General features: G+C 44.6%; 1 protein-coding gene across 3 annotated transcripts in view; it reads right to left on the minus strand.

Annotated features, from left to right (window-relative positions):
• RNGTT (RNA guanylyltransferase and 5'-phosphatase) overlaps positions 1-2538 on the minus strand; it is a 203302-nt gene extending 200764 nt beyond the window's left edge. For all 3 annotated transcript variants that reach the window (XM_081094417.1, XM_081094416.1, XM_081094418.1), the window contains exon 1: positions 2294-2538. In XM_081094417.1, coding sequence (XP_080950543.1) covers positions 2294-2357 — 64 coding nt within the window. In that variant the 5' untranslated portion in view covers positions 2358-2538. The remainder of the gene's footprint in view (positions 1-2293) is intronic.
• Positions 2539-16695: the final 14157 nt, after the last annotated feature.

The raw sequence follows: 16695 nt of genomic DNA on the forward strand, positions 1-16695 counted from the left end.
ATGAAAAGATGCTCAACATCAAACCACAATAAGATGATAAAGTGGGTAAAATTTAAAAGCCTGATCACACCAGGTGTCGAAGAGGATGTGGAGCAAATAGAACAATCATATATTGATGGTGGAAATGTAAAATATTCAGATTTTTGGGGAAGAGTTTGGCAGTTTTTTAAAAGGCTAAATATACACCCACCATATGATCCATTTCCATTCTAGAGGTTTACACAAACAAAATGAAAAAAATATGTTCATACAAAAATTGTAAATGAATGTTCCTAGCAAGTGAATCCGCAATAGCCAAAAGCCGGAAACAACCCAAATGACCAGAAACAAATGAATGAAATAAACAAATTGTGGTGTATTCATAACAATAGAATACTACTCAGCAATAAAAGGGGATGAACTATTGCTACATACAGGTACATGGGAAAATATCAAAATAATAATCCTGAGTGAAAGAAGCCAGATACTCCCCCAATAAAGAGTACATACCAAACTATCCCACTTATTTTTTTTTTAAATATATTTTATTGATTTTTCACAGAGAGGAAGGGAGAGAGATAGAGTTAGAAACATCGATGGGAGAGAAACATCGACCAGCCGCCTCCTGCACATCTCCCACTGAGGATGTGCCCGCAACCCAGGTACATGCCCTTGACCGGAATCGAACCCGGGACCCCTCAGTCCGCAGGCCGACGCTTTATCCACTGAGCCAAACCGGTCTCGGCAAACTATCCCACTTATTTAAAAAATATATAGAAAATGCAAACTGCTCTATAATAACAGAAAGCAGATCAGTGGTTGTTGAAGAGGGAGACATTAAAAAAGGGCAGGAGGGCCGAAACCGGTTTGGCTCAGTGGATAGAGCGTGGGTCTGTGGACTGAAAGGTCCCAGGTTCGATTCCGGTCAAGGGCATGTACCTGGGTTGCGGGCACATGCCCAGTAGGGGGTGTGCAGGAGGCAGCTGATCGATGTTTCTCTCTCATGGATGTTTCTACCTCTCTATTCCCTCTCCCTTCCTCTCTGTAAAAAATCAATAAAATATATTTTTAAAAAAAAAAAAAAAGGGCAGGAGGAAGCCTAGCCGGCTTGGCTCAGTGGATAGAGCGTCGTTGGACTGAAGGGTCCCAGTTCGATTATGGTCATCAATGTTTCTCTCTGTCTCTCCCTCTCCCTTCCATTCTCTCTAAAAATCAATGGAAAAATATCCTCGAGTGAGGATTAACAACAATAACAAAAAAGGACAGGAGACTTTGAGAGGTGATGAGTTATGTTGACTATCTTTTGTTTTTATATATTTTTTATTGATTTCAGAGAGGAAGGGAGAGAGAAAAAAAATCAATGATGAGCCCTAACCGGTTTGGCTCAGTGCATAGAGCGTCAGCCTGCGGACTCAAGGGTCCCAGGTTCAATTCCAGTCAAGGGCATGTACCTTGGTTGCAGGCACATCCCCAGTATTGGGTGTGCAGGAGGCAGCTGATCGATGTTTCTCTCTCATCGATGTTTCTAACTCTCTATTCCCTCTCCCTTCCTCTCTCTAAAAAATCAAAAAAATATATTTTTTTTAAAAAATCAATGATGAGAGAGAATCATTCATCAGCTGCCTCCTGCACACCCCCTTTGGGGGATCCAGCCCACAACCCGGGCACGTGCCCTTTCAGTCCGCAAGCCTACGCTCTAAAGTTGCCTATCTTGATTGTGGTGATGGTTTCTTGGGTTGCTTCATAGGATGTGTGTGTGCGTATAATAAAAACTTATCAAGCTGTACACTTTAAAGTTTGGTGTGTGTCCAACTCAATAAAAACGAGAAAAAAAATACAATTAAGTGATTTAGAATTATTTTTAAATTCCAGTCTCAGGTTGATCCATTACACCGCAGAAAACTGCCCCTCTTCTTTAGCCTACCCTCCTCTATCTCAAGACCGACACTGTCCCTTCCCCTTCTAAGGACCCTGAAAGGTGCACAAACGTCTCACTAAGTTTCAAGACACTGTCCACTGTACTCCTGGGTCCTCGGTACCTGCCACACAAACCTCCCGTCCACCTTCCCGTCTGCGATCCTTAGCCACCGACCCCACCCCCTCCGGTGCAAGTTTCCAAACACTCATCCTCATCCCCGAAGCTTCATCCGACCCAGCACACCCCGATCCCGATCCCGATCCCGATCCCGATCCCGATCCCGATCCCGATCCCGAAATGCCACCAACAGGCGCGCCAGCTCCGAAAGCTGCGCCCCTCGGATGGCCCACCCCAGCAGCCGCCGGTACGGGGACTCGAACACCCCCGGCGGGTTACCTGCCACCGGCTGGCCGCGCCGGGGACAGTTGAGCCACCGAGGCGGGATCTTGTTGTGAGCCATGCCTCGGAGCCGCGCAGCGCCGCCCCGCTCCGCCAACGCTCGCCGCGCCTCCGCCGCCGCCGCCGCCTCGCGGGCCGCTCCGCACGGAGGTGCGCGCCCGCCGAGCCCCAGGCGAGGTCCGGATTCCAGCCGCTCCCAGCCGGATAACGTTAGGGGCTGCGCACCACTTTCATTATAGATCGACTCCACGGCTCCAGGCGAGCCCACAATGCACTGCTCCTTCCGCCCCCAAGCCCCGCCCCCTCCTTTCCGAGGTCAGAGGGGAAGAAGCTCGGCGGGTTTTCCCTCGCCCCGCCCCGTCCCGTCCCGCCCCGCCCGGAACCCGGCGTGCGCGTGTCAACAGCTTTGCGCAGGCGCTGTTGCCCTCGTTCGGGGCCGGCCGAATAACATCGGTTTTGTTTCCCATCCAGGGAACAGATAGAAACCAAGAGAAATGAGAAGGCAGGCCCGTTTCCATGCGTAGCTGGTCCGCAGCTTCCCCAAGCGCATCTCTGTTACGAATGAAAGGGCATCACCGCGCTATCGCAGCCCTAGAGCCCGATCGCCCTTTTGCGGCCAAGCTTGCGTCCCGCCGGATCTGGCCTCGATGTGGGCTTTGGAAAGCTGACGCGGGTCAAGAGGAGGCGCTTTAGAGAAATCCTAAAGGCGAGGGATTGGAGGGCCGGACATGAGGAGCTTCTCCTCGGGAGGTACTTCTGCGGGTCCATGTCGTATGTGAAACTGATCCAAAAACATTCGTGAAGACTTGTTTGTACATTTCCAGAGCAGAGTGGCAAAGCACAGGAACCTCAGAGGGTCCCTGACTCAAAGTACTAAGTAACGTGTGCCTTGGCCGAGGCAGGAGCCGCCCGGTGGGGCGCCGCTGCGGGCGGTGTTCTCCCCAGGCAGGAGGTCTTTCCCATTCAGCTTCGCAGAGGCGATTGGAAGCGTTTTGTAACAGCCACCTACCTGGTAATCACACTTTCTTTAGGTGACAGGCTACGTTAAAGTATGAAATATAAAGCTGGATGATGGCAAATTACCTGTAATGCAGCAGCTTGGCTTTAAGCACAAATTCTTAATTTGAACTGCAAGAGTGTGAGTTTGAGGGAATATACACATGGTGGTTTTTTATCCTCCCGCGAGGACATATCTTGATTGGAGAAGAAGGGAGAGAGAGAGACTGGTTGGCTCCCGTACGCACCCGGACCTGGGATCGAACCCAAAACCGAGGAGACTTACTCGGAGTCCAACCCGCGGCCTTTCAGAGCACTGGGCGATGCTCCAACCAACTGAGCCACAGGAGCAGGGCCTGCGGGAATGTATTTTAAAGAGTCGGTGGGAAACTTGCAGGGCAGCTCAGCACCCTGTATGCCTGGACCCTCCCGGTATTTTTGCATTGAGAGGGCCCAAAGGCTACCTCCCTGAAAGAGCCTAAATCGCACTCCTGGTCTGTCCCACTGTTATGTCTGCTGAGACCTTCTAGTCAGTGGAAAGTCACTCCTCCCTTGACAGGACAAAATAAGACCGTTTCCTTACTGGGCAGCAGTCTGCCTAAACCATGCCCAATTCTCTGCTGGCAGAGAGATCATGGCCCTGCCTACACCTAGATTTCAGACATCTAGCCTCCGAAAACGTAAAACATTTTGAGCCTCTCCAATTTGGGTACATTTTTACAACAGCTCTAGAAAATTGATACAAGGCCCCACAAAACCTGAATCTGCCCGTTCTAACCCATGCTCTCCGGTTCTAAAGCTCTTGAAGTCCTTAGCCCTTGTAAGACTCAGACAACTTTTCCCAAGCTCTTTTGAATTTATCTGGTACACACGAGGTTTTAGTGCCCAAGTGTCTGTTCTAGAGAGCTCAGATGTTCAGCCACAAACACTAGTCACTGTTTACTGTAAGAGCGCTGACGTCTTCAAGGGCAGAAACCTTTAGGTATCTCCAGATGGCAAGCATTCATTCAAGTATCTGCCAGCACTTCCATCGTCCTCAGTGGCCAGGGGCCTACTGTCCCTGCTCCTGAGATGGGAGCCCACCCCCAGAAAATGCCCTGAGCCCAGAGGTTCATCTTCCATCAGAGGTCTTCCCCATGGTATTAGTTTCCTAGAGCTGCCGTAACAAAGGGCCACAAACCAGATGGCTTAAAACAACAGAAATGTATTCTCTCAGTTCTGGAGGCTAAAAGTTTGAAATCAAAGTGTTGTCAGGGCCATGCTCCTTCCAAAGGCCCTAAGGAAGGATGCTTCTTTGCCTCTGCCAGCCTCTGGTGGTTCCAGTCATTCCTTGGTTCCAACCTTTGCCTGTGTCTTCACATGGCATTCTCCTCTCTCTCTATGGCTGTGTGCAAATTTCCATCTTGATATGACATTAGTCATATCAGATTAGGGCCACCCTAATTTGGTATAACTTATTTTAACTTGATTCCATCTGCAAAGCCCCTATCCCAGTGGTTCTCAACATTCTGGCCCTTTAAATTCAGTTCCTCATGTTGTGACCCAACCATAAAATTATTTTCGTTGCTACTTCATAACTGTAATGTTGCTACTGTTATGAATCATAATGTAAATATCTGGTATGCAGGATGGTCTTAGGCGACCCCTGTGAAAGGGTCGTTTGACCGCCAAAGGGGTCACGACTCACAGGTTGAGAACCGCTGCCCTATCCTATATCATAAAGAGCTAATATGCTAATGGTCACGACTCCCTCATGCCCTAACACCCGATCAGCAGGAGACTGTGTGTAGCAGGCACGGGTGGGCAGGGCTGCATGCACAGCGAGGTGCGTGCAGGTGGGCGGGGACTTGACCTGGCGGGGATTGCCGGGGGTGGTGCCGACCAGGTCTGGGTCTTGCCCAATGGGGATGGGGCCGGCCAGGTCTGGGTCTCGCACAATTTCAAGGTGCACATGGGTGGGCAGGGAACCTGACTCTGGGTCCCACGGCGCACCCCAGACTCTGACAGGAGGAAGAAGGGAGCCGAATACCTGCACCCAGTCATTGTTTGTATCAATGTTGTTTTTATATCATGTTTTCGTTGTTTTTATATCATGTTTTTTGTTGTTTTCATATCATGTTTTTGTTGTTTTTATATCATATCTTTGTTGTTGTTATATCATGTTGTTGTAAATGTTTCCCTCCACGTCCCGCGTGGTTCAGGGTTCAGGATCTGGAAGAGGAGCCGCACACAAATGAAAGAGAAGAGACAAGAGATAATTTGGAAATATTGGGGGGCCAGGCGGGTAAGTCCAACTCAAGAGGAAGGACTTCCACTGGTGCTCAGGCCACACCAACCTTTTATTTGGTTTGGGATCCACCCATAGTATAGCGCTTAGGCAGGGAGTTTCCAGTGACACACAGACTATTCTTATCAATAAGGATTTGCATGACTAAAGGTGGGGAGGTTACTTCAGCTACCATTATCTGGATTAACAGAGGTGGTGCACAGCTCTGACCTTTGCTAGGACTTCAAAGGTCACCAGCCTTCCAAGTTCTCTGTCTACACCTCTCTGCTAGTGAAGACAATAGGCAGTTTCCCACATCATGTTGTTATGGTTTATTTATTAATAAATTTATATATTATTTTTATATATATTTTACTAATTTTCTTTTATCTCTGACACTTCTATTATAGAGAAAGGGCAAATAGCAATATTAAAATATTTCCTCTAATCAATTCCCTTTTAATGTGTACGAATTTCGTGCACTGAGCCACTAGTTTTTAAACAAGGTCACATTCACAAGTACCAGAGGTTAGAAGTGCAACATATCTTTTTGGACAATTCAACCCACAACATCCACCATTACCTCTGGAGGCATACCTAGACTTGCAGAAACACAAGGCAGAAACACAAGCTTTTCTGAACCCCAGGAATTTGGCTGCTGTTTTTCTCCCTTTTTCAGAGAGTCATTATGTCATTCATAAAATCAAAGACTGAGACAGAGGCCTTAAAAATCACCTTCCATGTCCCTCCCTTTCTTTGTATATGGCTGGGAGCTACAGAGAATGAAATATGAGCAAACTCAAATTCACCTTCTCTTCCTTGTTTTTATCAACAATGCTGAGCCTGCTTGAAGAGTTTAATTCTTCAGTGCACTCTTTCAAACCTGCTCTCAGAGGCTCCTCGTATTCCCTCAGTGAGTCTTTTGTTTCTCAAAAATAATCAATTTCCCAAAAGGCATATTTGGGGTAGCAACTCTGGTCCCTCCTACTGGCCACAAAACTGTGCAAAGAAGGATATTTTATCTCTATTTTCTGTAAACCAACTCAAACTTGATTCTGAATTCCATTTCTGCGAAATAGGAAGTGTAGGGGAAGAAAAACAATTTTCTTTCTACCCTTCTGAGTTCTTAGCTGAGAACCCCTGAAGTAAGACAGATTAACAAGCAAAAACAAATGGAAGTTTATTAGCATGTATATCTATACCATGTATAGATGGGAGATACCCAGGGAAACTGAGTAAATCCCCCAGATGGCCTAATTCACCGTCTTAAATACCACCTTCAATTAAAGACAAAATAAATGTGTTGAGGGGAGGTCAGTTATGCAGATTTAAGTCATTCCCTTATCTGTTGATAAGTGTCTCCTGTAATTTGGAGTTATCCTTCTCTTCATGGTACAGAGAGGGAATACCCTCACAAACAGAGATTTCCTTTATATATGAAAATTTCCCTTAAAGGATATTGACTTCTGTATTTTCAGAGCAACTACTGTCTGCTACTTCTCAAAAATAGTCATCCAAATAATTCTTATGCCAAAGAAGCATATTAGGGGGTAGAAAGAATATTCTGCTACCCTTCAGTAGGAGATTCCAGCTCTGGCATTCTTGGGGCTTCCTGACACCATTTCTATGCCTAGAATTAAATCTTGGTTCCAGGGGCTCAGACAACACATCCCTAAGAAAAGGGTGAAGAGAAGGGTTGGCCACCTGTTTACTTAGCTTGCACTGATCTTTGGCAAGGCTCCCTCTGGTCCAGCAGCCCTCTGCTGCTCCCCAGCCACATTGTGAGGAAAGGGGATCTTTTGTGAGTCTGGAAACCCTATTGCTCAGGCTTAATGTTTTGAGAAATTACTGGGGGTTGGAGGGATGACAGAAAGAATATATCAAATGAGGAAAGCATCAAAGATGACTTCAGTCTTTCTTTTCACAATAGGAACATCTCCAACTTTTCAATCAGCTCCAAGAACCCTCAGCCTATAATTTTAAGTACTAAGACAGCATAAAAAGTGTATATGTTGGATTGATTCTTCTGGAAAGTGAGAAGTTGGATGCATTTCGGTTACAAGATAAAACTAGAATTCCCCATATTAGCTCTGCAACCGAAACCCAAACCATGTGTGACCACTAGATGGCGCTAAAACCCAGGTACAGTAATCCAATCTCGGATTGCTTTGGTAACCAAGAAAGTAGGTCAGTGAGTCAGGTTCTTTAGTTACACATATGTATACCCATTCCAAAGGTTCAATTTGGCCCTGGTTCATCACATTCATAATAACAAACATCAGCCTAACCTACACATAATTAAATAACAGTTACTAGCAAAGTGCCTCTGCTGTGCAGTTTGTATGAGTTTCTTCATTGGAAAATATGAACGATTAAAAGGAAAAACAAATATTTGCTTTCAAAGCATTACTGTCAATGCATGGAGGTAAGTAACTATCTGCTTCTGTATGCCATAAAAAATTACTTGTTCCTTTTTTGTTGTTGTTAATCCACACCCAAAGATATTTATCATTGATCTTTTAGAGAGAGGGAAAGACAGAGAGAAACATGGATTGGTTGCCTCCTGCATGCGCCCCTAGCAGGGCCTGGGCCAGGGAGGAGTCTGCAACCAAGGTACCGTGCCCTTGACTGGAATCGAACCCAGGACCCTTTGGTCTGCAGGCCAATACTCTATCCACTGAGCCAAACCTGCTAGGGCAAAGGATTACTTTTTCTGTTTAAGTTATGAGGAGCATTGTCTGCCTTTTTGTATGTGATGCTGGAACCTGCCAGCAGAGGCAGGAAACCTTTATTCCGATCCAAGCTCTGCCGCCCGGGTGTATTAAACCTTGATGGGACAAAAATCACCCTAAAGGGCCTGATTGTTTTTTACCATTTGACAAATAACTAAATGATCCCTGAAACCATGCGCCTTAAACTCAATCCCTGGGTACTTATTAAAGTGCAGATTCTGACTTAATAGGTCTGGGTAGGTCTGAGATTCTGCATTTCTAACAAGCTCTCCAGTGATGTCCCAGCTGCTGATTGGAAAACAACACCTAGTCTTCCTGTTGTGGGAAGCTAATCCATAACATATGCAAGGGGAAATCTGTCCCAACACTAAGAAATGGGCAAACCGTATACCTGCAAAAATGCTTGTATTTTGAGATCCTCACTAGTGGCTGTCTATTTGAAAGGAACTCTGTTACTAGGTATTGATCTAATTCTGACATTACTTTATGCTTTTAGATTAATTAGAGCCTATTAGATATATTGAGGAATGAAATTTTGTTATTCTAGTTATCAGCCATCAATATATCCTTACTGTTGTTTCAATTGACAAGATCAGTTGTGTGTTTTTTTAATTCCTGACTGATAGCACATCTGCTATCTCAGATGGAACCTATTTCCTATGTAACATCTGATAGGAAGCTAATATTTTGTGTCTTTGCTATGCAAAATCATAATATTTACCTGATTATATGCTGCAAAACAAGTAAGGCATCTCTCTCTTTCCCAAATAACCCCTGTATTTCTATACCCTCTTCCTACTGGAATATTCTTTTTATCCCCTTACAGATTGCACTTGTTTGCTAGGGAACTATTAAACTATACCATGTGCTTAGGATCGATTTGTCTGAGAGATTTTACATTTACTCTGTGTAGTGTTTTACAGCTTACAGAACTATTTTTAACTATGTTAACTCATTTGATCCTATAAAAAATTTAGTAAATCATCTTTCTGAAAGTTTTTTTTAATTTTTAATTTTTTTCATTTTTATTTATTGACTAGTGGCCCGGTACACAGATTTGTGCACATTGAAAGGAAATTAAGTAGAAGAAATATTTTAATATCGCTATTTACCCTTTCTCTATGATAGAAGTGTCAGAAATAAAAGAAACTTAGTAAAATGTATATGAAAATAATATATAAATTGTTTAATAAACAATGACAACATGATGTGACAATAAAGACATGATATAAAAACAACAAAAACATGATATAAAAACAACAATGACTGATAAATTGATTAAACTTATTCTAATATCTCCCTGTATACCACATTAAGAGAAAAAACACTTTCAGAGTGCTTGACTAATTTCCCTTGTGATGAAGTATTTACAACTTTAACTTTAATGTCACACGCTCTTCGAACTCGAGAGAAAGCAACATATACCTGACATGTCCGAAAACGGGTTCAGGTAGGAATATTCCTACTCTGTCTAGAGTTTATCCTTGTGATTCATTAATAGTCATCACAAATGCTGGCATCACGGGAAACTGTCTTCGAATTAATTTAAATGGGAGGCCATTGTCAGACGGGAACAAATCAATTCTTAGAATCAGAACAACCTCTCCTTCCACAGATCCTGTTAATACTTCAGCTTCGATTACATTAGGTTGCAATCTTTTGATAATCTAGTTCCATTACAAAGACCCCATTTACTATTAAGATTTCTCAGTAGCATGCTGATTGCACCTACTTTCAATTTTAATTTATGACACAGCATTCCTGAAGGAGTAATACTAATAAGAAAATCATTGGGAAAATTTTGCTTTTCGGCATCCATTGAATCAATGGAATCATCACTCAAATAGGTGTGAAAATCTCCATCAAGTATATTCAGAATATCAACAAAAACAACCAAATTCATGATTGATAATGACAGAATGAAACACACGTGCAATTGGTGCTAGTGAGAGCTTTATATGTATCCTGCATGCACGAGTCAACGTTTATTTTTAAATTGCCAGTGCGCGTCATATGTACCGGCCGGTTAATCGGACAGACAGACAGATGGACAGTCACTTAGCCATTTATATATATAGATGTTAGACAGAGAGAGAGAGGGAGAGAGAGAGAAACGTTTTTGTTGTCCCTCTTATTTATGGAGTCATTGGTTGATTTTTGTATGTGCCCTGACCAGGGACTGAACCCATAACCTTGGTGTATCAGGACAATACTCTAACCAACTGAGCTATCTGACCAGGGCAAAACTTAGTAAATTAGATATGGAAGATAATCGTTTTCTGCATTGCAGATGAAGAAATGAAGACTCCAGAAAGGTTGTGACAGACCAGAACACAGCCAGTGTCTCCTGACCTAAATCCCAAGCACTTTTCGCCTCACCACACTGTTCTGCCTTGTGGTTCACTGTGCATATGAATCTGTGAGCAAAGAGTGTGTCCATGTAGACAAAGAGGGAAGGAGGAAGTGGGATAAGCTTGAGACCACTTTGTTAGGAGAAATGAGGAACTAAGAGTAGTAAACTGAGGCAAGTTGATGACACTGGAAAACCTTAAGTTTCTGGTGACGTATTTCAAAACTTCAGGTTTGGATTCCATAGAACCGTAACATCAAAGGTCATTGACTCACTTCTGGAATGAGTATTTTAAACTGGCCCCTAGTTTTAGGCTCAGATAAAGTATACTGAAGTCTAGTTCATTCATTCTGTTCACATTTCTACTGAGTATTCACTGTGTGTAAGGAAATCCAGGGGATACGAAGGTTAAGCTATGTTCTTTAACCTTAAAAAGCTTATTATTAAAATAAATAAATAAATAAAATTTAAAAAAGCTTATTATTTAATAGGGAGGGTTTATTATATCAATTACTCATGTATTGATTCATTTTGAAATGTGATTCAGCACCTTGCTATGTGCCATACCCTATCCTAGGTGGAGAGCAATGGCAATGAGCAAGACAAGATCCCTGACCTCAAGGACTTTACTTGGCCAGCATAGGATACAAAATAAATCAGTATAATAAGTACAGCAATGGGGGCTGCCCAAGTTACCATGGAATCACAGAAGGGTATCTGTCCCAATCTTGAAGCGTCAGGAGGAGCTTCCAGGAGAAAGTGACATTTAAGCTGAGCCAAGTGGGGGTGCAGTGGGGACCACATGTGCAGAGGCCTGGAAGCAATGGTGTGTGGTAAAGGTTAACAACTACCTGAGGGGATGCCAGAATGCCCTAATTGGTAGATTTTGCCAGTTTCTTTGATACTCCCACTATGGCTGACTTTAAGCTACCAACATGACATCTGAGGTCGAAAAAAGGGCCAAGTACTAAACCTGACAAACTCAGGGGAGGCCTGCATTGTAGCAGACGTGGAATTTCATCCAGGTCAGTGTGATTCAGAGCTGTGCTTTTAATAATGCCTGTAATTCTAAGTGTCTGGCTTTTAAACATTCTATCACTTTGCAGATTATCGTATCAGCTAAGTACTCATGCTTTAACCCACTCCAGACCAATTGAGTAGAAGCCCTGCTGGTGGACCCTGGTGTCAGTATATTTTAAATCCCTCTAGTAGCCCTGGCTGGATAGCTCAGTTGATTAGAACATCGTCCTGATATGCAAGGTTCTGGGTTCGATTTCTGGTCAGGGTACATACAAAAAGAACTAATGCCCTGGCCCATTGGTTGGGCATCAATCCATGCACCAAGAGGTCGCTGGATTCCTGGTCAGGGCACATGCTTGAGTTGTGGGCTCGATCCCTAGTAGGGGGCATACAGGAAGCAGCCAATCCACGATGTTTCTCTGTCGAAGTTACTATCTTTCCCCTCTCCCTTCCTCTCTCTCTAAAATCAATAAATAAAAAGAAGCAACCAATGAATGCATGAAAAAGTGGAACAACAAATAGATTTTTCTCTCTCTAAAAATCAATGGATAAGTTAATTTTTTAAAATCCACATGATTCCAATGTGCAGACAAGATTAGAAACTACTTAATTAGATCACTTACTATTTTGAGATTATAGATATTATGTACCTGCCATTTATTTTTAAGCAAAATATTTGCAAATACGCCAAGCAAAACATTTCATCTTATTTTCCTTGGGTAAAGTATGGGTCACACAGTGAGTTTCCTATAATTGAAAAGTATTGGCAAACGTAATTATCCAATATCTTTATAGAGTAATTATACACACACACACACACACACACACACACACACACACACATATAGGAATATGCAAATTATCTGGGACACCGTCACATCGACCATTCACAGGGTGGGTGGGGCTGTGGGGCCAAGGGGCGGGACTCGGGGTCTAGCGCGATTTTGTCCCTCCCAGGCAGACTCCCCTGGGGCCCCGCAGCGGAATCCTTACACGGACCTGGGGTTTACTAAACTTCACTGGAGCTGCTCCCCACACCCCTTCCCCCTGCCCCAGGACTGCGCTGCCCACAGCAGGGCGTCCTGGCAGCCTCCTGACAGGCGGGCGGCCGGGGAGAGCTGAGTGGGGCAGGGGCTGCAGGGAACCATGGAGGGACAGGGCAGCCGGAGCCAAGTTCCTGGGGGTCTGAGAAGAGTGCTTGACAGGAGCCTGGACTGCAAAGAAGGAAGAGGAAGCGGCCACCGGAGCTCTTCCAATGCTCCTGCACGAATACCCTACCCCAGCCCCCGCGCCCCCGAGGCCCATGGCCTGTCGCTGCTGGGCCCCCTCCGCTGGGGCCAGGCACGCCTCTCCTCCCTACAACTCCAGACCCGGGTCAAGGCAGGCCTAAGCGGCCCCTCAGGGTCAGACTCATCCCCACCCCCCACCCGCCCACAGCAGTGGCACTGTCTCCGCAGCAGAAGTGTACTGAACCTTGCCGGGGGTGTGGCAAACCCACCCTCCTAGCCCGCCTGGCCCCACCCTGGCCCGGCCCCTGCCCTGCTCCAGAAGATTGGAGCCCCGCCCAGAGCACACACAGCTGCGAAAAGACCACTATAATTTAAAGAATGGCGCCAAGTGGGGAGGTTTGACAGTTACTCCCCCTTCGGCCGCGCCGCCGCCCTAGTGCCCCCCTACCACCCCTGCCCCCACCAGCGCCTCCAGGGACGACCACCTCTACAGGGCTGCTGGCCAGAACCTGCCCCTCCGAGGCCTGCGGAACCCTCTGCAAAGCTTCATAGCTACAGTCCCAGGAAACAATCATGCCCTCCTCCCCTAATCAGCACCTGCTACCTACAAGGGTACCCGTGAGCTTAAAAATAACAATCCCTTCCCATTTAGACACCACTTACTTAATGAAACATTTCTAGGTGTATTAGCTCAGAACCTCCTCATGACAACCCAGTGAGGTAGGCGGAGAAGAGATTACAATTCCCATGGTATATGCATATGTATTCAGAAATGAAGGTCCGAGAGGAAAAGTGTCAAGTCCAGTGGTTCCCAAGGTGCAGCACACGCCCCACGGGGGCGGGGGGGGGGGGGGCAATTTGGTTTTAAGTGGGGACAGTTCCAGAATGAGTTAACAGTGAATTTTTTGCATTTCTTACGGTTCAAAGGGGCCTCATCTACAGTGTATTCTATATAATGAAAGGCTAATATGTAAATAACCGAATGGTGGAATGACCGGTCACTGTGATGTGCACTGACCACCAGGGGGGCAGACACTCAATGCAGGAGCTGCCCTCTGCTGGTCAGTGTGCTCCCACAGGGGGCAAGCCACTGAGCCAGAAGCCAGACTCACAGCTGGCGAGCACAACAGCAGTGGTGGGAGCCTCTCCCGCCTCCGTAGCAATGCTAAGGATGTCCGACTGACAGCTTAGGCCCACTAAGCCATCAGTTGGACATCCCCCCAGGGTCCCAGACTGTGGGAGGGCACAGGCCACACTGAGAGACTCCCCCCCCCCCAGTGCACGAATTTCGTGCACCAGGCCTCTAGTATTACATATTTGAAGTAAAAATGGAAAATAGTTGAGAAAGAAAAACGAAAATTTGTATGCCTTGCATCAACAGAATAAGTAGAAATGAGCTAATTACAGAGGAAAAATAGCACAGCAGTTAAGCATGCAGCCTGTGGAGCCATAAATTCCAACCCTAATGCTCACTGTGTGACCTTCAGCAAGTTACTTAACCTCTCTGTGCCCTGGTTTCCTCTCCTATGAAATGGAAATGATGATAGTACCTACTTCATAGCATTGTTAAAAGAATGAAATGAGTTAATATGTGGCAAGCACAAGGGCACAGAAGCATCTGTGTCAGCCCAGGTTGTTACTGCCTATCTTTCCCACTTGAGAAGGATTTTGTCTGGATTTTTTTTCCAAACATATCTCCAGTTCTTAGGACAGAGCCTGCCTGTCACCAGGCGGCCTCTCTATATGCCTATTATTGTCATTTTTGAAATGAGATAATTATGTAGCATGAGTGTCCAGCTTGTGTATGCCACTCCAAAAATATTCATTGAATCTGAAGCTAAAAATACAAAATTTGCTTATAACGTGTTTCATCATCATACTTTCAAAGGAATTTGGTAAGCCACTATAAAATAAAGGAATTGATAGAACCATTTTAAAGATATGGTTAGACAGTTGAACCTTAAATTTTACATATATCATCATCCAAATAATATCGACCTTAGATTTGAATTAAAATATGCAAAAATTATTATAATTAAATATTAAGGATATAGAATTATAGTGACTTTACCCTTTTTCTTGGCTTTCTTTTACTGTTATTACACCATAATTTTTTTGCTCTATCCTTTTTTCCTCCTGAGAGCAGATTCATCTGCTCTTGAGAAAGGAAAAAAACACAGGAAATAGTCCAAAAATTGAACTGCACTGAATAGTTTACTGCTGCCCTTCTAACAGCTGGAAATTTTTCATGGAATGGTTCCAGCACCCTCGACTTGTGAAAAAATCAGTTAGGAAGCTTCTGCCTTATGAACAGTTCATAACCCTTAAGGAAGTTGGGTCAAAAAAAATGTACGCTGTGCCTATGAGTCATCTGGCATTCCCCTCAATAAGCTCTGTAACGGGGAAAATTATCATTCCACACAAGCTTCTGAGGCCTGTTCTCACTTGGTAGATTGAGTAACCCTTGGAGACAAGGCAATCTACTGGGCAGACAGCCTAGAAACAGCTTCCAGACCAATCAGCTGCCTGGCAACAGTCCTTGGACCAATCTACCACCTAGAAACAGTGCCTGGACCAATCGCTGTCTTCTGAGAGCTATTGTTCTTCCAGTATCTGCTAAATGTTGCCTTGCAAACCAAAACCAGAGAAATAAAGCATTACTGAATTATTCTATACTGACTTCACTTGTGCCAGCCCGTCTATGGCCTATGTGACAAGTCTGTGCCCCTCAGTGGAATTCATTCTCTCCAGAATAATTATTAATTATAATTATTCCAATCCTTTATGGAATGAAGTAAGAAATAAATATATTTCAGAATATGTTATTGTGTACATTAGTAGTGGATTTTTATGTTATTTTATTTTCATTTTTTTGTTAATCCTGACCTGAGGATATTTTTCTCCATTGATTTTTAGAGAGAGTGGAAGGGAGAGGGAAAGAGAGAGGAATCAATGTGAAAGAGACACATCGATTAGTTGCCTCCCCAACATGCCCCGATCAGGACCTGGGATCAAACCTGCAACTCCCGTGAGTGCCCTAGACCGGGAATCAAACCTGCCACCCTTCTGTGCCTGGGCTGATGTTCTAACCCCTGAGCACACCAGTCAGGCCTTGATGTTATTTTACATGAGTGTTGGTTTTTTTCCCATTCAAGCTAGGTTGTTCCCAGCCTTGGCTGCACATTAGAAACCTAGGGAGTTTTAAAAGACCTGATGCCAAGGCCTCACCACAAACCAATCAAAGCAGAATATTTCTTAAAGTTTCTAAGATGCTTCTTCTAATGTGCATCTTAAGTTCATGACAACTGCTTCACTCTAGCTTATCTAGATTAGTTTGTCAGAGGCATGGCAGTTTCTTCCATTTTTCTTGATCTTGCTCCATGCTGCCTAGTACAGTTCTGCCTAGACTAGCAAACACACGGGGAGTTGCGGGAAGGTGCCTAGGATTTGAGGTAAAATCAGGAGGATGCATCCTCTGAGTTCGGTAAGGGACTGTGGAGTAGTTGACAGATCTTGTTCTTGTGGACCCAGATCTGCGTTTGAGGTCCAGCTCTATCACCACTAACTCTCTGTCCTAAAGTAAGGTCATTGTAAAATGGGGAAATAAAAGTATCTATTTGAGAGGGCGCCATAAGGATTACATTAGATCATGTGAGTAAAGTTCTTAGTTTGGCCTTGATGCATGCTCCATCAATAGCAAACTATGAAGAAAGACAAAATGAGATGACCAGCTTGCAACAATAATCCTTCCTAAGAGATGATCTGTAATATGAGTGGGGGGCTTGGGAAGTGACCTGCAGTGACAG

The sequence above is a fragment of the Myotis nattereri genome, assembly GCF_964212035.1.
Source record: "Myotis nattereri genome assembly, chromosome: 6".
In the NCBI taxonomy this organism is placed as follows: Eukaryota; Metazoa; Chordata; class Mammalia; order Chiroptera; family Vespertilionidae; genus Myotis; species Myotis nattereri.